Genomic DNA, 24,291 nt, shown 5'->3' with positions numbered 1-24,291 from the left:
ACTACTATTAGTCAATATTGTATTGGAAATACTAGGTATAGCAATAAGTGAAAAAGAAATTGAAGGAATAAGAATAAGAAATAAGGAAACAAGATGACCACTTTTTTTGCAGATGATATGATGCCATATGTAGAGAATCCCAGAGAATCAACCAAAAAAACTGATCAAAATAATAAACAACTTTAGCAGACTTGTAGGATATAAACCCAAATAAATTTTCAGCATTTCTATTTACTAACAGCAAAGCCCAATAGCAAGAGATAAAGAGAGAAAGTCCATTTAAAATAACTAGACAAAGTAAAATACCTGAGAGTTCATCTACTAAAACAAACATAGGAACTATATGAACACAATTATAAAACACTTTTCATAGAAATAAATTTAGACCTAAACAATTGGGGAAACATTAATTGCTCATGAGAAAGCTGAGTCAATATGATACAAATGACAATTCTGGCTAAATTAATTTACCTATTCAATGTCATACCAATAAAATACTCCAACTTTTTTTCATAAAACTAAAAAAAAATAATCACAAAATTCATTTTGAATAACAAAAGGTCAAAGATATCTAGGGAAATAATGGAAAAAAATGTAGCCTTGCTGTATTAGATCTCCAACTGTATCATAAAGCAGTACTCATAAAAACAATTTAGTAGTGGTTAAGAAATAGAGTAGCAGAACAATGCAATAAGTTAGGTAATCAACACGCAACAGTAAAAGATCATCGTAACCTAGTGTTCCATAAGCCTTTGGGGAAGAAGTCACTATTTTGCAAAACTTCTGGGTAAACTAGAAAATAATATGGCAGAAACTAGGCAAGGACCAACATCTCATACCAATATCAAGATAATACCAAAATGGATACTTGATATAGAATATGGTGTGATACCATAAACAAAGTAGGGTAATACTGAATAGTTCATCTGTCAGCCTTATAAACAGGGGAAGAATTTTTTTAGCAAACAAGCAAACAAATCATGAGAAGTGAAATGGATGGATTTGATTACATTAAATTAAGGTTTTTATATAGTTGAGAATCAATACAAGAGTAGAAGAGAAACCAAAGATTGGGGAAAATCTTTGTAGTAAATGTCTCTGACAAAGATCCCATTACTCAAATTTATAATTCAAGTTATTCCCCAATTGATATATTAAGTCAAGAGATATGAATTGGCTGTTCTTATATGAACAAATTAAAACTATATATAGTCCAATGAAAAATGCTTCAAATCACTCTTGATGAGAGAAATTTAAATCAAAACAACTCTGTGATACCATCACAACTACCAGATTGGCTAATATGACCAAAAAGGAAAATGATAAATGTTGGGGAAAATGTAGGAAAATTGGGACACATATACACTGCTGGTAGAACTGTGAAATGATACAGCCATTCAGGAGAACAGTCTGGAACCACGTTCAAAGGACCATAAAGCGATGCATCTCCTTAGACCCAGAAATACCACTACTAGGTCTGAAATCCAAAGAGATCAAAGAAAAAGGAAAAGGATGCATATGTATAAAATATTTTTAGCAGCTCATTTAATAGTAGCAAAAAATTGGAAACTGAGGGGATGTCCATTTGGAAATAGTTGAACAAGTTGTGTCATATGGTTGCAATGGAATACATGCAGTTTTTACTTCAGAGGGATATTTTAAATTTAAATTATAAAATATGTATAAAAGACTTAATAAAACTTAAAGGATTATGTAAATGCCAGGTATTACTTTTATTATTACTACTGTTAATGTATGAATTCTATAAAGTTTATAAAGGAATGGGATAAACTTTTTATTCAGATATCACAAAGGCATACTTTTGGATATGCTCATAGCTGTAATGATAACACTTTAAATTCCTGGATACTTCTAGTCTTCTAAAATGGTAAAAATATCATTTTCTCTTTTGCATGTTGGTAGTATAAAGCTATCACTACCAACAGAAAATCTGAGGTACAGTGAGACAATGACTATCCAAATTCCTGCATCTTATCCCTGTCTATGTCAGAACAACAACGAAGGTGTGCAGGGTCCAATTCAGTACTCTTGCCAAAAAAACACTTGAATTCATCCTCCTCTGGCTTAAGGCCTTACCAGACTTTTCCTTTTCTTTCTCTGATCATTAGTTCTCCATTATATTAATTATTAAAAAGTACATACTTACTTATGTGTTAATTCTCGATATTCTGCTATTTTAGTTGATAAATCAATGATATTGTCCAAGATTTCTGTGCACATTGAATAATGCTTTTTATAACGAGCTTGAGATCTTTCTGCTGCTATTCTTTCATGAATTTCTATTTCCTTTTGGGCTTGTTCTTCATACTCCAGCTTGGCTTGTCTTGCAAGAGCCTATGACATAAAATGAATGTATAATTGTTTAATTGGATTGAAATGACAATATCTCAGCAAACTTCATTGGGGGAAACAGTACAGAAAAAAATCAAATTTTTACTCAGATTCAGAAAGAAAAAGTGTGAAATATCAGAATTTATTCACAATTCCTTAGAATGGGGTCAATATAATCAAAGGACAATACTGTAAAAACTTAGAGATTTAGTTTAATTGGGAGGAAATCTAAATTACAAAACCGAAATGCAGAAGTAACTGTTTATGAAGTGTTATTCCTAAATTTTCTTTGAAGGGACAATTTTAATGAATAGATATGCTTAATTATAATTAGGCAAAATTGGCTCACATGAAAAACATTTGTTGGAGTGTTTTCACTAATTAGGAATATACCTATATCCTTAGCCTTATTTATATCATTCCTTCATTTTAAAGAACAGAATTTAAACTTTAGGCTAGGACAACTAGATCATAATTAGAGGGGAAAAAAGAAGTTTTATCCTATATAGTATGAATTTAAGAACTATTATACCATTCACTTGTGAAACATCATCAAAATGTAATACTTTTATAGGGTCATGTTGTTTTATACCTCAATTCATTGTTTTTATAGGAATAGTTTTCATGTTTATTCCCCAATTTGTAAATGGACTCTGAATATTGAGAAAGAAAGGATGCTTGGAATATCTTTCTTTGTTTTAATCCAGGGGAAACTGAGGCAGAATTATAATCATGCTAATGAAGCCTAAGACAAACTACATACATACTAACGAACATGTCTATCGACTGGGAGAGGGGGAGCTTGGAAAAGTCATCATGGAACTAAAAAATGTTAGTTACATGAATATCTAAATTGGAAACTGGATTTGTATAATAAAATGAATTCTTATAATAAAATGAATTCTTATAATGTTCTCAACTAAGTCTTAGGGAATAGAGGAGTGAATTCAAATAAATCCCTTGTGGAAGCAACTCAACACATGTCAGTTTTTCACCAAAGTAAATGATGCTCATTATGTATGTCTATGAAAAAGGCAAAGTAGAAGAATGATGCAATTACCAGTATGATTTAGGTTACAGACAAAAAAGAGCACTCCTGGTCAAAATGAACCAAAGTATTCTACACTCAACATTAAGTTTAGATTGCAAAGATTTTTTTTTAATGGGAAAAGATTCAGAATGAAATTATTATTCTGATTTTCCTAATATCAAGCTGATTTCATCTTAATAAAGGTAAGAGTATGGTCATGCAGTTCAATGGGTACCAGTGAGGTTTTCTAGAAAAATGATTGACCTTTCTTAAAATGCTCCAGTAATTACTTTTGTGTTTGGTTACCCTAGTTTAATATACCTAGCCTATAAAAAATAGATTGGTGGGGTGTCATTTTACTTCCCTAGTTTTTACCAGTCTTCTGCCTTGGAACCAATATTAGTATCAATTCTAAGGCAAAATGTTTCAAAACAAAACAGATTGGTTATTGACTATAAAGATGGCCACACAGGATATGTTTCCCCATTTGCACTGATCTTAATTGTGGCAATTCAGTCATATGTGGGATGCAGGCTGAACATACATGAAATGCTCCATCCTTAGACACTCTTAAGTTTACTTTCTGTCAGCAATGAGACACACAATGGTGCCCACAAGAAACTCAGGGCAAAATAACTAAGCCAGGTGGGATTCTGAATATATTCCCTGGCAGCACAACAGTAACACACAAAATAATGATGGGACTGGAAAGAGAACCCAGGCTATCATTGCTAAACTGCTGTAATAAGCAACCCAGCTCTGGGCTTGTCTATTCGCTTTCCCAATCTTCCATGCATAAAAAAAAATTATACACCTGCCCCACAGACTGAAGCATTAGCCTAAGTACCTGCCTTTCCCCTAAAATAGGTAGGAAGGGAGTCCTTGAAATACGTATCTGTGGGTGCAGCTAGATGGTTCAGTGGATTGAGAGCTAATCCTGAAGACAGAAGTGTCTAGGTTCAAATCTATCCTCAATCTCTTCCTTGCTGTGTGATCCTGGGCAAGTCACTTACCTCCCATTGCCTAGCCCTTATTGCTCTTCTCTCTTGGAACTAATATACAGTATTGATTCTAAGACAGAAGGTAAGGGTTTAAAAAATAAAAATTTAAAAATGCATATCTCATATCTATCCCCATGTATCCTTCTATGGCTCTACATATGTTCCTGATCATATTTTTCCTTTTGTGGGTTTTTCTCACCTCTTTTCCCATGAAAAGGTCCCTTTGTCTTTGTGCTGTTCTGTGTAAAATGCTACCTTGCATCTAGACATGTGTATCCTCTATCTATTTATGCGCCTTCTCCTCAGAATCATATTCTTTCCATATTCTCAGGTAACATCAGTGTTTTGTCTAGTGTTTGCAATCTAGAATCTTCCTTACCTCACAATCGTTTTCTGAAGACATCTACATGAGAGGTGGCAACTTTCATTATGCAAACTTAGGAGGAATTATAAGTTTTATATAGGAGAAAGAAAATATTGAGTGAATTTTCCAGGTCTTTAAGTAGTTCTATTTATTATTTTTGGATTGAGTTTATATAGAAAATTTTACCACAAAACAACAAAAACAATAACAACAACATATCTGTCTTATAGTTCCTGAATATGAACAAACTCTACCTTTAGAGGATGGACAGCTACCTAAAATTACATTCTATTCTCAATCTGTCCTATCTTATCCAAAGTTTAACACTTCAAACATACTGGCATACAGATGAAAATTCAGAATGGGAGACAATTAAAGAATAACATCTGTATTTTATTTCTTTGGATGTCAATGTTTTTTCTAGGCCATATACATGAGACTAGAGAAATGAAACATAAATAAGGTTAAGTGGGTTTTAACTGAACTGCTTGTCCTTTTCCATATGTTCCTCATGTTTGCTTTCATCTAGTCTGTTGCTGAGATTGTCCTCTGTCTCAAATGCATCAGTTTGCAAAGAAAAACATGCCTAAGCAACATATGCAGTTCTAGAGTCACAATACAATTTGTTTACATGTGACTTAGGAAAATGGCTCAAAAGGAAATGCAAAAAATTTTAAGAAAGAGATATTTTACTGCTTCTCTGTCAAGAGCATCCTGGAAATCTTTCAGCCGTCTTTCTTCATATTGTTTTTCTCTGAAAACCCTGTTTTGCCATAAAACTTCCTTTTCGTGTCGAACATGCATGAGTTGCACAGCAATCCGACGTTCCTGCTGAGATTGTCTCATTAGTCGGTTAATGAGTTGTTCTTCTCGGTAAGCCTCCTAAAAATACAACATTATAAGATTAAATTATTTACAAAACTTATACTGAAATTCCCAAAAGTGTTATACTTATATGAAAATAATTTAAGTGGCATGGTTTTTATTTTAAAATTAAAATTTAATTTTATAATTCCATTTTATTTCTAAAATAGCATAGTGAAAAGCCTCAAAATAAGTTGCAAGTAGCAGGGTAATGTGTCTCTGGGTAAATTGCTATATGTAACTTACAATATAGAAAATGTAACATTACTTCCTCTGAAATTTGATCATAAATAGTTTTACTCTGTGAAAATGTCATTAGCAAGAGACAGGATTTTTACTTTATTAAAGATGTTCTGTAGTGTTGGGAATTTTATGTTATATGTCATGCTGTTATGGTAGAAATGTTTGGAAAGTAATACAAACAGACCTGCCTAAAGATGATAAATGAACCTCAGAGAGAACATGAATAACTCCTAGTAGGAAGTCGGGAATGAAACATGAAGAACTGTGAAGGGAGATGGGGATATTTTATCCTAAAGAAAATATAAGGGATTGAGTTGGGGGTGGGGTGGGGAGGAATTTATGCCACCATAGCTTTCCAGGATTATTAGACATATTTATTCTGCCTTTCTCCAGAGTATAAAAGCCTAGAATCAAGAGCAGTGTCACAGAAGGGCTATTGAAACCAAAGACTTGAGTTCTAGTCCTCACTTTGTCATTAGTTAGCAATGTTAACTTTTAGGTATATCAGTTAATTTCCCTGAGCCCTTGATTGTGTTAACTGAAAAAGGAAAGTTGAATTATATTATTATTAGGATCCTTTCTAGCCCTATGGAAGGGGAAGATAGTCATAAGCTCATTGGTGAAGATATGAGATGGGTGGAAATTTCAAACATTGGAATTTTCTATGTAAAATTCTTAATATGTTATTTAATTTTTAAAAACTAAAGCTTTTTTAAGAGTAGTTTCATGGTTCAGTGATTTTTAGATGTCATAAAGATAAAATAGATTTAAGTCTGTGAAAATCAAAATTTAAATAACATAGGACTTTTTATATTTTATTGTTGACAATTCAACTATCAATAATGATTGCTCTATCTAAGGCACAATTCTAGGTGCCAGAGCAACAAAGATGAAATCAAATGTCATCCTTGTCTTTAAAGAGTCTAGTAAAAGGATGTAAGGAGATATGTGCACAAACATCAATGATAGATTAGAATGAAAGATAAAATGTAAGCTCCTTGAAGACAGGTTATACTTAATTTTTGTTTGTATATTCCCCACAGCCTAGGGCAATGGCCATATATAATAGTTTCTTAATAAATGCTTGCTAATTGATTGTTAACACAAAATAAACAACAAATGTAAAAGATAAGCCCATATAAAATGTCATGAGAGATTTGGAGTAGAAGGTCACTTACAGTTCCAGAAAGGTGATGGGGTGAAAGGGTTGGTGGTGGAAAGCATTCAGTGCTTCATGGAAAGGAAGGGATGTTAAAGGAGTCATAAAGGAAGGCAAGCATTTTACCAGGTGGAGATAGAGTAAGATTATTCAAGAAATGAAGGATTTTATTAGAAGAGAGATACAGGGAGGAAGAGCAAGGTAAAAATAGGGAATGGAGAATAATGTAGATGTGAAATAAGGTTGGAAGGATAGTTTGAATTTATATCATGTTTTATAGTTTATCAAGTGCATTCTTCATGACCTTTGGGGCCAGAATGTAAAAGGCTTTGAAAGGAGGAAGCAGATAGGAGAGATATGTATAGGGCTAGAATCCATAAATGGCATTAAAGGTAACAAGGGAAAGAATGACCAGAAAAGGAAGTGAATTTCTCCCAAAGCAAAAATGAGGAATGGATAGCTATTATGCTTCATTGATACCCACATAAAAGTAAGGATCATCCCGGAACTGGAAAAGATCTCAGAGATCTCCTTCACATTTTACAAATAGAAACTGAGGCCCCCAAAAGTTGAGACATTCATTTTCAAATTACACAGATAGAAAGTAGCAAAGTGTGGATTTGAGTCTAATACCTCAAACTCAATATCCAACATTTTTCCCATTGTATTCTCTCTCAGGAAGACCACTAGCTTATTGGGTGGAATCCCTATAGTTTATTTGAGGGGAGGTAATGAATGAGTCACACATGATCCTAGGGTATGAACAGTTTGTGATCTATGCCATTTTAAGGGAGTACTCACATCAAAAGGATCATATCAGAAAAGCAAAAGGATTTGAGAATTGCTATATTTGGTGAATGATTGAAAAAGGCAAAAAAAAGGTGATGAGTAGGATTTCAAGTTTAGGTAATTTGGTGACATGCTACAAGCAGAAATTAGGAAAAGCCAATTTGGGGGAGAAGGATGTTAAGTTCACTTTTACTTTTTCCCAACATGGTACGAGATAGAAAGAACCTTCACTGTGGAGATGGAGGACCTGGGTTTGAATTCTTCCTCTGATGTTTGTTGCCTGCTTAATTTTGGACAAACCTATTTTCCCAGGTTACAGTTTTCTCATCTGCAAAATGAAGAGGTTTCCCTTCCAATTGTAAATCTGTGATTCTATAATTTTTTAGATCCCATACCTTCTGTTTTAGAATCAGTCTCAAGAATTAATTCCAAGATTGATGCACAGTAAGGGCTAGGAAATTAGGATTAAGTGATTTGCCCAGGGTCAAATAGTTAGGAAGTATCTGAGGCCAGATTTAAACCCATGTCCTTTCCAACTCCAGGCCTGGTTCTTTATCCATTGAGCCACCTAGCTGCCCCATGATATTATATAACTTATGCTTTTAGCTTTATTCAGATGAATATAGTAACAGTATCAACAGCTCATAGAATGGGGCAGCATGATACGAGTGGATAGATTGTTAAATGAGCATTTAAGAGTCAGGAAGACTCAGTCTCAGAGATTCCCTTAGACTCAAAGATAGTTCAGATCCTATCTCTGATACTTCATAGCTGAGGGAGCTGGACTAGCTTGCTTCAAAGGTCCCTTCCATTTTTTTCCTATGATTATCTGCTCTTTCCCTTATATATCATGTTAAAGTTTACAGGGCAATTCCCCTGCAAAAACTATGTGAAACTGGCGAATACTTAGCAAGTATTGGCCATACAGGGCTACATAGAATTGGGAAAGACATAAGTGTTCTTGTTTGAGAGTTATTCACACAGAAGTGACAACTAGAAGCCATGGGAGTCGATGAGGTAGTCAAAGGAGAAGATCCCCATCTTCTGTGGAAACAGGAAGAGGAAAGTGGGATCAGTGAAGAAGACAAAGTATAAGGAATGGGAGGAGAAATAAGGAGTACAGATAATGGAAACCAAAGAATCATCACCATCATTAAAGAGGAGGTGGTCAAGAGGGTCAAATACTGTCTTAAGGTGCTTTCTCCAGAACAAGGGGATAGTTTTTCTATTCTCTGCTGTGGTAAGGTTGCCTCAGGATATTTTAGGAAATGCTGTCTGTACTCAATGACACCCTGGCAATTATATCCTACACTATACTATACACTATTATTTCCTATACTATACAACTACACTGTAGTTATATTATACAACTATATTCTATCTTACACTATGCAACTACACTGTAGCTGTTTCTACACAAATACAACTACACTGTAGCTATTAAATACTATACAAATACAGCTAAACTGTAGCTATTTTATCCTATACTCTACAACTACACTCTTTATATCCTACACCACACAACCACACTGTAACTATTAAATACTACACTATAGAACTACAATCTATTATACACTACACCTTACGACTCTACTTTATTATATCCTACATTATACAGCTTCACTCTATAATATCCTACACTATGCATCTGCACCCTGACTACTATATCCTATACTCTTCAGCTATGGCCTGGTTATTAGAAGCATTATTTAATTGAATGGACTCAGTCACTAGAGATAGCCTGTGTTTTAACAACCCAGTTTTGGCCTTATTTTTTTCAGTTCTAGGACTCTATCTAAGTTCTAGAACATTTCTGGTCATCACTTCTTCATATGTATCCCCTCCTTTTCCAAATCCCCTTCATATGTTGTCTTTCCCCAATAGAATATATGTTTCTTGAAGTCTGGGACTCTCTTGCTTGCCTTTTAATGTATTCTACTGCTTAGAATTGTGCCTGATGGAGAGTGAGTGCTTCATAAAATGTACTACTTATCTATTCAAAAATCTAAGTGCAGAGGAGTCAGGGAAGAGGAAGAGTAGGGCAATGGATTTTGGGGGGGAAGTTTATTGAACATCTTACAGCAATTTTGATTTGGTGTTGGGGAAAGAAATCAGACTGTCAAAAAGTGAGTAAATGGAAGGAAGTAGAAGTCTAGAGCGTAAATGCTTTTTTAGAAGTCTGGCAGAGAATGCTGGGAGGAAAGAGATAAGACGATAGCTGGAGAACTGAGAATACAAGTTGTACCTTTTAAGATCAAATAATCTTAGAGCAACCAAAAAACCATATGTGTCTCCTTTTCCCTTCATACAAAGGTGTATTCAACAAGGATAGAAAAAATCATCAAATTTGTCAATATTTGTCTCTTTCACATTTAAAATGTAATGAGCCAATGGTTTCAACACTTGATTGATTCTATTTCTTAGTGGAGGCTAACTTTGAATATTGTATAATACCTTTTTTGTTTGTTGGGGTCAAATCAAAGTTAAAAGATTTAGGGTGTATACAAAAGGCTACACTGTCAATATCTGATGAGGTCTAATTATTTTGACTATATTAATAACCAAACATTCATTCATGATTTCTTTTTATTTATCTATTTGCTATTTCATCTTGAGAAAATAATTACAGTGAATTGGTGTTTGGGGTACAATGGTAGCTAGTATTTATAAGACTACTTTAAGGTTCATAAAGTCTGTTACTTATGTCACATCATTTCATCCATATGACAACCCAGTGAGTTATGTGCTATAATTATTCCCATTGCACAGATGGGGACTCTGGGTTTGAGAAGTGCTGAATGGCTTGCCTGAATCATGTGACTGGTCATTTCCTCAGGCTGGGTGTGAATTTGGTTTTACTGCCTCCACATCCAACGCTCTATCTACTCTGCCACCTATTGCAATCTCTGACTTTAGTATAAAATTCAAGAAGCACCCAGAGCCCCTCTCTCATCTTTCAATGAATTTGAACACATAGAAAGTGTCAAATATCTGGTAGATATTTAATATCTGCCAAACAAAATTGAAGCAGTGTGAGACAACTCTCTATGAAGGAATACACCCATTGTGGACGCCCACAGTTACTCCCTAAAGCCACTAGATGGCAGTACTGCGCCACTAGATGGCAGTACTGCGCCGACCAGAAACATGTTTACTATGTTTTCCTCATAGAGGAAACTGAGGGGCTAAAAAACAAAATGTAAAAAGTGACAAAAGGAGGCAGAACTATGAGATTTGGGTACTTTTTGCTATGCAATGGTAGGGATGGATGGGAGAAATCTGAGGGAGCAAAATGTGAATATTTGCATTGGGTACCAACCTGCCATGCACTAATTTGGATTTGCTAAATTGTAGTTACATAAAATGTAGCAATTTCGAATTGATATTTTCTCACAGAAAATATAAAAAAAAGAATACACATTCAAAACACATACAGTTCAAATCTTTGTTAATTTCTTTGCTTTTTTGAGTCTTTAATTTTGTAAGCCCTCTAATGTGCAGAGTACATTAAGAGTTTACAATGACTTAACAGCAAGTGTTTTCTTCATTTTAGAAATGAACAAAGAGATCTAGGGAAATTAAGTGACTTGTCCAAGGTCACATACCTACTTAGTGCTAGAATTAGACATAGAACCTTGGTCTTCTGACTTTCAGTCAATAGTGGTAATAGCTAAAGAGCATGTCAAAGTTTGGGGAAAGATGAATGGTAGAATCATTCCTCCTTGCCAGTATGGTAGGATAAAGAAGAAGAAAGAAGAAAGAAGAATCTCCCTGGTGTATTTCTTGCACTGACATGCTATATATCCACTCAAAATAGCAATATCAGAAAGGATAGGACTACACACTAGTGTGGTGACTTGTTCTACAATCTGCATGTTGGGTATTTTTCTATGATTAAAAAAACAACAACAGAAATAACTCTCTATTCTTGGAAACTCTGCTTTTTAGCCTTGTCTCTTATAAATGTCTTAGTAGAGGTTATCTGCCATTGGCAGGATGAAAAGCATGAGGAACAGTGCTCTTAAAGCAAGGGCACCCCATCATTTTGAGGATGTTCTAATATTGCTTTAGTTTTATATGCTTAGGATTCTCTAAAAATGTTATCTTATTGCATAATAATTAGAATAATTGATTAATTGTAGTAGTCAGTGATTATTTCTCTTTTCTCAAGATTACATTTTACTTCTAAATACATTATTTTCAAAAGAGTACTTATTCAGGAATAAGTATAAATGAGTTTCATGGACTAGTAATTATTCTTCGTCCCATATTTTCATAGATACTTAATAGTTTTTGCTAATTTATCTTATTTTCATGATAAAATCACCATGATCTCTAAAGTACATGATGGAGATTGTTAAGACAATACACTGAAAATATATTTTTTAAATAATTTTTTGCCCAAACAAAAGTAAGCCTGTAGTTTCAATTAAGACTCAAATAAAATTTCTGGATTGAGTTTAACTCAGTAGAAAACACATAAAAGGTAATGTATATTTATAGAAAATAATCCAAAGATGTTGTATTTCATCTTTCCAATGAAACATTCATCTCACACTAAACATAAACACTTCATTTTAAAAGGTTAAATAAAATATATTTTTACAAAAGTTTTTGGTTAATTTGGAGGCATTGAAGAAAGATGAATGAAGGAACATATTCTGTAGATCAAACATTTTTCTTTGACTATGATTTAGATATATTTTCTTTCATATTAAATTTTTGCCACCATTTTAAAAATTTGCACAAATCACATATGTTATTTGGCTTCTTTTATGTGTTTATTATTGGCCTTGTTCTTGCTAAGTCATTTGTGTGATTTGCTGGTGTAAGAAATAAAGATATTTTCCTATCCTTCAAAAAAAAAAAAAGCCTTTTATGTATCAACCTGGCTTATTTCCTTTCTCTATTGTAGTTTTTTTTTGTCTCAAAGTCATTGACTACTCATGCAATTACCTTGCTTTCTCATACATTTTCCATTATGGCTGTCCATCAAAACTTGAGACCATGTTCTGCTCTGCCTGCCACAAGGTGAAACTAGCTCGCATTTCAGTGCCTGGACACTGGCAGCTACCCATGCCCACAATATTCTCTCTCCTCACTTTTGTCTCTTGGAATCTCCCTTTTCCCTGAAGACTCAGCTCAAGAGCTGGGTTCTGTAGGAAGCCTTTCTTACCCTGCCCAGATGTTTGTGCCTTCTTTCTTCCCAGTTCTGCTTAAAGTTATGAGTTTTGTTTCATATCTACAGAGAGCTACATACATACATGCAAACACACGTGTGTGTGTTGACTCCAAAATTAGAATGTAAGTTCCCTGAAGACAGGGACTGTCTTATATCTGCTTTTGTATCTCCCACGACCAGCCCTGTGTCTAACAGAGTAGGTGTTTCATTTATGTTTATTGATTGACTGCTGTTTCTTGTGTCAGTGCTGACGCTCAGAAAAATGTCACTTGAGTGTTCTCACTGAAGCACCTTAATGGGTGTCTCATAAAAAGGTGACAAGAAACATCATTACTGTAGACATTATTAACTTTGTCTAAATGGGCATCTAGCTGACAATAATGCCACATTCTCTGGGATTATAGCATTTCTCCCTAATGCTTGGCAGGGGAAATTCAACCCTTAAAGTCAACCAAATTCATAGCTGATAAGTCTATTAATTTTTTCTGTTCTTGTTCTTCTTGTTACAGACTAATAAGCAGTAAATGAAACCTGTTATATTGGATCCTCATTATTTGGCAGTGGGGACATGACTGTCATTTTTTACTAACAGGCAGAGGTTAACAGTAAAATGCCATGATCCAAACAAAAGTCACAATCTAAAATTCAGTAGTGGTTCACAGTATTTTAACGGGACTTACTGGCATCATTATATTCAGTTACAGAACACATTATAAAAAAAAAAAACAACTCTAATGAACTTTAATATCAAGGTTCTGGTTTTGCTTCCTAGCAAAGAGAAGGTAGATTTTTAAGGATCTAGAAAAACCATCCAGAATTTGGTCTAAGGGTAGAAAATAAAAGTAGCTTCAAGGTTTACAGAGCATTTCACAAATCATATCTCATTTTCCTCACATCAACCCTGAAAGGAAGGCATTGTCATGTTTACAAAATAGAATCTGATGTTATATGGAATGAGTAGCTCAAATTAGAGAATGTATATGAAACTGATTTGAAAATGATCAAGCATTGTACATTTTATTGTTTTACTGAGTCTATGATTTGGAGTAGAGAATTTCCAGGGAAACACTTCATCTACCAATACAAATTGACATGTGCCTGAAATTTATGGTTTTGGAAAGTTGACTGGGACACTATGAAGTTAACTGATTTCATCAAGGTAACATAGCTAGTGTGTATCAAAAGCAGAAATTGAACCCAGGTCCTGATCCTGAGGCCAGATTTGGGCTTCTATGGCAAAGCACAACTTTTTATTGGTTGGATGGATGGAAACATTTGTATCTTAAGGTTAAGCCAGAATTCTTCCACCGACTATTGGCATATATATGTGTGTATGTATGTGTGTGTGTGTGTGTGTGTGTGTATGGATGGATGTGTATGTATATACATACATATATATTTACACATCCATCCATATACATACATACATACATATATACATACATACTCTGAGACCAAACTCTGGCAAGTTTTTCTAGATCTTTGATAAACTACCTTCACTTTGCTAGGAAGCATAGTCAGAACTTTGATTTTAAAGTTTTTTTGATGCTGTGTTTTTCTAACTATAAATATCTGTATGGCAACATACATATATCTGTATACATGTGTGCATATATATGTATACATAGTCATCCCTTTGAAAAGAATAAAAAGGATACACATAAATGGATGTATATGATTACATGTATACATACATCTATATGTACTTCTTGAAAGGATGGCAATAGACCTGTGGCAGAAGCAACAAAGAAAAAAAAGGCTGATGGAAGTGAGTGGTGTTGGCATCAATGAAGGATATGAATTCTCATTGTTTCTCAGTTGTTTTTTCCCTAGTTTCTTCAAGCTGGGTCTCTGTAGAAACATTTAGAAAGGTTTTCTGTAATTGTGCAAGAGTAGTTTTCTGGGTGAAAAGGAATTATACTGGCATGAAAAGAGAGAGAAAGTAATGTCAAGGAAGACAGGAAAGACCACTTGATTTGTACCCAGAAAATCTGGTTCAAATACTTGTTGTATCATCTTCTAATCTTGGAAAGCTACTTTAACTATATTTTCATATGGAGTTGGGCCAGAAGATATTTATGGTCCCTTCTGTTTCTGAATCTTATCAGTAGATGAACTGAAGGAGAAACAGGGGTATTTGTTTGTAGTGGGTGATGTCTGTGTGTGAATAGGAAAATATGTGGTACTTCTTCTTGGATGTAGCAATGAAATGTCATAGAAGAAAAACATTATTGGAGTCAGATAGCTATGTAGTCCCAGGGTAAAATAATTTATGTTCTCTGAATCAGGCTCCTCATTCGTGAAATGGGAATGAAAATATTTGCACTATCCTCCCTTCCCCTATTGTTGTAATGGAAATATTTCCTGAATCTATTAAAATATTGATGATAGTGATGTCAATAATGATGATGATGACAGCAATGATGTCAGTGTATGCATGCCAGTGCAGAGGGTATGAATAGAAAAGGCATCAAATTCAGAAAATGCAAGGTAAGTTTCCAAATTGTTTGTGGGCACTAAGATTTGAATTTCTAAAACGTAATTTTAAATTTCTGCTATGCCAACCTCCTTCAATTAACTTTGAAGAAAGAGCTCTAACCTAAAAAAACTCAGGAGATCTGTGTTCTTATACAAATCTTTCCACTAAGTGGTCCATGATCTTGAATGCTGCAAAATTTTCCTCAGATTTCTTTTCTTCAAAAAAAGGAGGGGAACAGAGCAGCTAGGTAGAACATTATATAAAGCGCCATGCCTAAAGTTGTGAGGACTTGAATTCAAATATGACTTCAGGTACTTCCTAGCTGTGTGACCTTGGGCAAGTCACTTAACCAAAATTACCTAACTCTTGCCACTCCTGTATATTAGTAATAAATCAGAAAGTAAATTTTTTTTAAAAAAAAAAACCTTGCCTTCCATCTCAGAATTAATGTTGTGTATTGGTTACAAAGCCAAAGAACAGTAAAGGTTAAGCAATAGGGGTTGAGTGACCTGCTCAGGGTCACATAGCTAAGAGTCTGAGATCAGATATGAACTCAAAACCTCCCTTCTCTAGGCTTGGCTCTCAATTCACTGGGCCACCTAACTACCCGTAATGGTAAGAGTTTGTTTTTTTTTTTTAATGAAGAGCATGTGGACAAGTTGATAGATGAAGATCCTTCTGTCTCAAAATATCTCACAACATGATGGTGATTTTTTTGTCTTTTCTAAAAGTATACTTATTGTAATATTATATATAGCACATTCTAAAAAATATAACATAGCATAAACACAGTAATATAGCTATAAAATAGTAGTATTCTAAAAGCAATATCTATATTCATATATGTACATACATGATATATGTATGAAACAAAAAGGAAATTCAATTCAACAAAACATTTAATGCCTACCATTTGTAAGGCTGTGTGCTAGGTATCGGGAACATGAGGACAAAACAAAACAGTCCCTGTCTATATATATTAAAGTTCCTCTAAAATTTTCAAAAATGAAAAAAAAAGGTGAGATAGTAAAACTTTTGATATACAATTTTTTAAACAGCCAGTAAACTCCTATAGAAGGCACCCGATATGCTAAGGAGATGTCTTTCCCTAGAGCTTTTAAGACTGTGAAGATACCAATGGAACATCTAGTCTGTCTTTCAGTTATTCCCCTTTTCCTCCCACCCAAACAGATCACCTCCTTTTTTGGTCATATGTAAGCTGGACAACATCATCTTCATTGTTTCTCTTGAGTAACTCTTTACATGCAGTCTATTCCCACTCACCATTTCCCCTGAGAGTGTTCTTTAATAATCATTTGGACATTGTGGAATTTTAGGGTTCCTATCCATATGGTATCAGTGGAATAATATTGATGTTAAAAAGATGGGTCTTCAGGAGCAGCTTTGTGGCTCAGTAGATTTAGAACAAGACCTGAAGACAATAAATCTTGGATTCAAATTTGGCTTCAGACACTTTCTAGCTTTGTGACCCTGGGCAAGTCACTTAACCCCCATTGTCTTGCCCTTTCAACTTTTCTGTCCTGGAATTGATATTCAGTATTGGTTCCAAGATAGAAGGTAAGCTTAAAAAAAAAAAAGGTGGGTTTTGGTTTCTGAGAGAAGCTTGAAGTCATTAAAAGAATGATATGTTGTTGGTCAGTTGTTTCAGTCATATTCAGTTCTTTGTGACTCCATTTGGAGTTTTGGGGGCAAAGACACTGGAGTGGTTTGCCATTTCCTTCTCCAACTCATTTTACAAATGAAGAGATAGAGGCAAATAGGGTTGAGCGACTTGACCAAGGTCCCACAGAGAGTTAAGTGTCTGTGGCTGTATTTGAGCTTAGGTCTTCCTAACTCCATGATAGCAATAAAAATCATAAATAAATATAAATGATATAAATGGGTCCCACTCTCTCTCACCTTCAACAAATAGAGCTTCTTACTGTTTTATAAAATTGTAGTACTCTTTTATCTTCCACTCTCCTTTTACATAAATTAATTTATATTCTAAACTGTAGTTATCATTGGCTGTCATATCTCTCTGTTGGAAAAGAAAACCAAGTGTTTGTTGTATATGGTCAATTGTAGTGTCTTCTTTTTTCACTGTGACATCTGATCAAAGTTCCTCAAGCACTGCTGATAGTCTGTGAATAATTATTCTATCTACTTTCCATTTTTAGCTCCAATAATTTGACTAATCGAGTCAGGACAGATTTAATTCAACTGCCCCCAGTGCTTTTTTATCATTTTGATTTTGATCTTTTGCTATTTATAACAAACCAGTGTCTGACTACACATATAGCTTTTCCTGCTTGCATATGATTTTTTTTTTCATTTTTGTGCTTCCCTTTGTTTGCCATGTCCAGAATTTCCCCAAAGCTCCTCTTGGATCAAGTATTTGTGAAACAGATGCATGAAGACCTGAATATCCTGAATTCAAGAAGTCTTTGCCTTCCCACATTTCACACTATGGAACCATTTTTTCAAACATATTTTTCACTCTCCTCTCCTATATCCATCTTCTCAGTAAAATTGTTGAATGTTAAAGTTTGTGTTAATTTAATTTGGAAATGATTATTGACTATTTAGCAGGATTTTGATACTTCTCATGACCCAAGAACTGATATTGATGCATAAGTTAAAGTGACAGAGGAAGTGTGGTGCACTAGAAAGGGGAAGAGAATAAACCTTTATTTAGCACCTGTTACACACCAGACACTATACTAAGCACTTTACAACTCTCTTACTGTTATCCCCCCAATCCTATAAAGTAAATGCTTATGTTATCCCCATTAGAACTGAAGAAACTGGGGTAAATAGCTTAAGGCAGTTGCTCAGGGTCACACAGCTAGAACGTATTTAAGGCTGGATTTGAAAGCAGATCTTCTGGTCTCCAGGGCCAGCACTTTATGCACTGAGTTACCCAGAAGTAAATCATAGTGAAGCAAGTCTCTTATCTGGAGAGTGGAACTAGATGATCTCTAAGGTCATTTCCAAATCTAAATCTATTATTCCATGATCTTCCTCGCAATCTTTTAGCAAATGATCATCAGGAACACATAAGAGCTCACCCTAGACATGTCATTGAAATGATGTTGCTCGTTGCCTTTATAAGATGATGAAGCCAAATTCAGGAGCTCTCATAGTTCCTCTGCAAGGAGAACCTAGAAGTCCTTTCTCCTTTTAGCTTCAAAATCCTCTTGCCTTCTTTCTCTTTTATAATGAAATGTCAAGGTTGATTGGTTTCATTTTTCTCTCTTTGAATGTCCACTGTCTAACCATATAATTCATATTTATGGTGCCATGTGGCAAATCAATATTTAGAAACTAGGTGATTGCTAATTCCCCCTCTTCTCTTTTCTGTCAGCCTATCATGATCACTCTAGAAATGCAAGAGGGAGGTAGGGGAGGCATACAAGACTAAGAGCTCTTTGTAGTTTTCTTTGTCTCATGGATTACTATGTCCAAAAGAATTCTTCAGGAAGTGGTCAATCTAAATAGTGCATTGTTTCATTGTATTACCTAGTCTGGCCTTAAGAATCAGGTATAGTCTTTTTCTGAAACCATATTTGGGGCCTTTCCAAGCATGGTAGAAGATACCTAAGCTTGTATTTTTCTGTTCTAACCTCAGAAGACTAGAGATATTCCTATGGCCAAGACTATGTGTTCATGATGATAACTTGCAAAAACGATTGCAGGGAAGATCAGAAGGATTATATATTTAAACTTCATGCTGCAAGAAAGAATGAGAGGGGGCATCTAGGTGGTTCAGTGGACAGAGAATCAGGCCTGGAGATAGGAGGTCATGGGTTTGAATCTAACCTTAGATACTTCCTATCTGTGACACTGGGCAAATCACTTAAACCCCATTGCCTAGCCTTTACTGCTCTTCTGCCTTGGAACTGATTCTTAATATTGATTCTAAGACAAAAGGTAAAGGTTAAAAAAAGAGAATAGATAACAGAGGAACTTTGGATATGCATGTGTGTGTATACATATCATATATAATTATATATCCAAATATAATATAATATACAATATAATTAGAGAGCGAGAATGATAGAAAGTGAACTAAAATAATATTCTGATGTCACATTATATCTTTATGATGACCTTCCTAAAGTATACACCAGTGGAGGCAAGTTCTAGAAGATTCTACAAAAAGTCAGAAAAGTTTCCTCCACAAATTTTGTAAAGACCAGAGAAGGCACATTACCAGAAAAATGGCTACAGCAGTTCCATAACAACTATAACAACTCTTAAAGTTGGAGAGGTTGTAATCTGGGTCATGGTTTGAAAGATCTACAATAATAGAGTTAAGGGATTATTGTTTGAATAGTTAATATAATTTTAAATGATTATTGGCTTTAAAATTGTTGCTGATTTTCTAGCCCTATGAGCTAAATTTTTAAAATATACTATCATATCTACTGAGAAATGGCTCTGATTCTTAAAGGAAGTCCCACCTTTATTTTTCACTAAGAGAATCAATGATGATTGACTATATGTTCAATATTGACATATAATATGAATTCAGATCGGCTGAAGTGGAGGCATAATTAGATAATTTAAATAAAACTACTTCAGATTATTAAGAACACTGAAAAAACAAGAATTAAAATTTATGAAGTAAATAAAAGTATTTTATTAAAGTTTTAAAAAGTTAAAAATTTTATGTCAATTATGGATTCTAAACCTAAATCATCTTACCTCTTGAGCTTCATGGGCTATCAATTGATCCATTAACAATTTTCTGCGTCTTTTCTCCCTTTGTTCCCGGGCTAAGGTATCTTCCTCTAGACGTTTTTGAATTTTTTTAATGTATTCCTCATCTGAATACGTGCTTAACAAGTCAGCAGTTGTCTGGGCTGCCGAAGGAACTTTTGATCCACTAGGAAGAATATTTTTTACAAAAGACATAATATTATAACTCTTTGCATGGGAAATTGCTATAATAATTTAATATAAGGCTTTTGAAACATAGATATTCCTCATCTGTAAAATGAGACAGAGAAGGAAATGACAAACCATTCTAGTATCTTTGCCAAGAAAACTCCAAATGGGGTCAATAAAGGTGACTGAAAAGACAACAAAAACAATAACAATTTGATTAATTTTTGAACATAGACACCTAACCAAATAGTAGAAGTTCAGTGCCATGAGTATATCACCACTTTAATAGCCTTTGTTGCCAGATCCCTCCCTGCCCTTTTTCACTCTCCTATTATATCTTCTAATCTAACACAACCTCCTTCTCCTCTCTCTTTATTTACTTTCACTGTTTCTGTTTTATTGTTCTTTTCTTTCTCTTTAACTACTGTTCCTCTATTCCTTTGTCTCTATATTAATATTCTTTGTCTCGTTATTGAGAGCAGCAGCATTCAGTTGATTTGTAACTCAGGAGATAGGGTTGCACTACTTCTACAAGAGCATACCAAGCAAATTTCCACAATTTCAACTACTGCATATGGTTTGAGGGTAGAAGGCAGCTGGGTGGCAGATTGGATTTGGATTCTATCTCAGTATATTATCAGCTGTATGACTCTAGGGAAGTCAGTTAAGCTCTGCCTGGCTCAATTTCTTTACTTGTAAAAGCACCTGGCATACAGGTTTAGTAGTATATTAGCTTAGCCAAAGAGCTGGTTGTCAGGATCCAATGGAACAATATATGTAAAGTTCTGTGCCAATCTTAAAGTACCATGTAAATATTGCCTGTTGGGATTGGGGAGGGAGAGAATATTACTATTCCTTCCTCACCTTTGGATGTATAACTTAATTTGAAAGCAAAATGGTAATTGTAGAGACCATCTCCTATCATAGGAAAATTGTTTCTAACATTGAAAAAAAAGTCTCATTTAGCATGCCACCCACTCCCATGGTAGGTTCAGTTTAATCTTTCTCCATAATCCTCTAAGACAAAATGAGGTATTTTCAGTTCTTTTACCTACTTCTTTAAGGAAGAAGCATGTAGAGGTACAAAAACCTAACTTGTCATGGGTCATTTAGAGGTTAAGAATGGAATTTCCCGCTTTATGCAAAAAAGGCAAAGATAAGTTGGCAAGTTGTATAATGGGGGAAAAATCTAAATGCTTAAATTCCTTCTGAACAACTGAGGGCATCTCAGAAAGAATCTACTAAGTACCTGCTATATGTAAGGCATTGTATCCTCAAGGAGTTTACATGCTGTTGGAGAAAGAAGAACCATAACATGCCAAGCAGTGATCTAGGGGGGAGAAAATCTTTGGAGACTATTTAAAATTAATGGTATGTAGCAGCAACAAAAAAACCAATTCTTACTTTTCTAAGCCACATTAAAATCAAAAGTATAGTTACAAAAGTGAACATAAAACTTTATAACTCAGTGGTTTTTATCTCTTCCCACTTGAGCTTCTTAAAAGTCTTAATGCATAATGAATCTGGTCTTCACCTTCTTTCTTTTCCTTGCTTAATTACCTTCTTAATATCCATCCTTAGGGATAGTGATAGAAGCAGCTGAGAATAGGTAGAATTTTTCTATGAGTTTCCTAGTTCCTTTCCAATCTTGTTTTCCTCTCTCCTATCCTAATGAAATAAATATCTCAAAGACTGGCAATGGTCTAATTACCAATTTCAGTGTCCTTTCCTTCTATACCTAGCCAGTCTTCAACCTCCTTGAGCTAGCTATAGAGATATAATCTTTGATCCTGGATATTCCATATACCCTTAGCTTCAAAGACTCCACATTCAAGTAATTCCTCTATTGACAGTCCCTTGGATGAGTTAACTCATCAGGAGGGGGTGGCAGCTTAGAGCTGTGAACTGAGTATGCACAAAGACACAGAACAGTTCCAAGATGGAGAGATATGAGCTGAGTCAAAAGTATTAAGTGTATGGACTTGGAATTCATTGAATAATCACTGGGCTTATCATAATCTATTCAATGTGACCTTAGAAGGAGGTTTCCAGTGGATTAAACCAGGGCTCTATGCTTGATTCTGATTTCTTAAACATTTTTTTCAAACTTGGAAAGAGGAACATATGGCATATATATCAAATTTTCAGACAACATAAAGCTAGGGTAATGGATGGCTAGTGTACTAAATGATAGAGTCAGGATCCACAATGATATTAAAGGCTATAAATTGAACTGAATAAGATGTAGTTTCATAGAGAAAAATATAAAGCCTTACATTAGGGTTCAAGAAATCAGTTTCATAAATGTCAATGGTTTGAAAAAGATCTTGTACTTTCAAGGTACCACATGTACAAGATGATACTCAACCATGCATGATATGGGAGCCATTAAATAAAATATAACCTTGAGTTCCATTAATGGAGTCACACCTTCCAGGAATTGGGAGAAGATAGCACCAATATATTCTGCCTGGTCAGTTTACAAATGGAAAATTATGTTTAATTTTATACAGTATAGTTTGGGAAAGTTACGTTAACTTTAAATTGTTTTGCCACCTTTTTGTGGAAGTACAAAGGTTTCTTTATAAACTAGGAAACACACAAAGGAGGGAACCTTGATGATTAATGGTTTCACATTCTTCAAATGCATGCCATATAAGGATAAGTTGAAGGAAGTAGGTATGGTTACCGTAAAAAAAGGGTTTAGAGAAAGTCTGATAGTTGCTTTAAAAAATCTGAAAGGCTATTGTGTGGAAGAAGATTTAGATTTGTTTTGTTTGGCATCAGAAAGCCAAACTAGGAACATTTATTGGAAATTGCAAAGATGCATATTTAGGGCATAGTATAAAGAAAAAAAAACCCTAATGGAGCTATTCAAGAGGTGCCTCTTCCAAAAATAGAAACTGGTGGATTTCCTCTAATTGGTGGTCTTCAGGCAAAGGCTGGATAAATACATGTCAGGATGTACTGTAGTAAAGATACTTTTGGGGGGAATAATTTGGATTAAGAAGGCTATTGAGTCCTCTTCTCTTTCTGAAACTCTTTAATGCCATTCTTCTTATATTTGTTCCTGCCTCTCTAATCCCACTGCTACAGGAGCTAATTACCACATTACTTATTGCCTTTTTTCTATTTGTTAATGGTTGATATCATTTTTAAAATTAAAAGATTTATTAATCTGCCCTCACAATGCTTACACTCTATTCACTCCCACCACTGAACAGATTTAAAAATAATAAGGAATACCTCAATACATGGCTACATAGTTCAGCAAAACAAATACTTTCTGTAACCACGTTGGATAAAGAATGTTTCTGCATTTTAAGTTCATCACCTCTCTCAAGAGATGAGTTGCGAGGACTTCCGGTTAAGATGGCGGCTTAGAGAAAGCTAAAGCTCAGATCTCCGGAAAACCCTTCCCGACCAATCTCAAACGATAAGCTCCTAAGGCGCCGAAATTCAAAACGATCAACAGCACAGACCCTGGGAACCCTCCTCCTGGACCTGGACCCGGTTCAAAAGGTACGGCTCCCCTTAAAAGCCAGAACCCGAGATCACTCGGACCTCAGGGGTAGGAGCGCAGACTCCAAGGCTCCCGGAAGCCGCAGCCCGGCCGGCTCAGAGAGCAGGGTCCTCGGAAACAACAACCCTCAGGGCCTTCTACAGTCCCGGTGAAAGTTACTGCCTGGGGCCTCCGCTGCAGAGAGCTGGTCAAAACAACAGCAACCCTCAGGGCGGGCAAGACAGCCTCACGGGCTGGATCCTGCTATCCAAGTCTCAGTGAAAGTCTGTGCTCTCGGAGCTTGGGGAAGCGGCAGCCCATCCCCCCGCAGGCCGACGAAACAGCCTCACGGCCAGCGATTCTGAAGGCAACTTCCGGAAAGCGAGCCGGGGGGGAGAGTGTGGCCTTGTGGTCCGACCCTTCCATTCCAGTT

The 24,291-nt window shown here is 35.1% G+C and overlaps 1 protein-coding gene across 1 annotated transcript in view; it reads right to left on the bottom strand.

The window, feature by feature from the left end:
• Positions 1-24,291, bottom strand: part of LOC130458498 (sperm flagellar protein 2-like) — a 92,118-nt gene that overhangs the window by 28,654 nt on the left and 39,173 nt on the right. The window contains exons 7-9 of the mRNA XM_056824546.1: positions 20,174-20,354; positions 5,441-5,629; positions 2,168-2,355 (exon numbers count right to left, since the gene is read on the bottom strand). Coding sequence (XP_056680524.1) covers positions 2,168-2,355; positions 5,441-5,629; positions 20,174-20,354 — 558 coding nt within the window. The remainder of the gene's footprint in view (positions 1-2,167; positions 2,356-5,440; positions 5,630-20,173; positions 20,355-24,291) is intronic.

Source organism: Monodelphis domestica, chromosome 3 (genome assembly GCF_027887165.1).
Source record: "Monodelphis domestica isolate mMonDom1 chromosome 3, mMonDom1.pri, whole genome shotgun sequence".
Classification (NCBI taxonomy): Eukaryota; Metazoa; Chordata; class Mammalia; order Didelphimorphia; family Didelphidae; genus Monodelphis; species Monodelphis domestica.
Note: the sequence above shows the minus strand (reverse complement) of the source record. Positions and strands in the feature narration are given on the sequence as shown.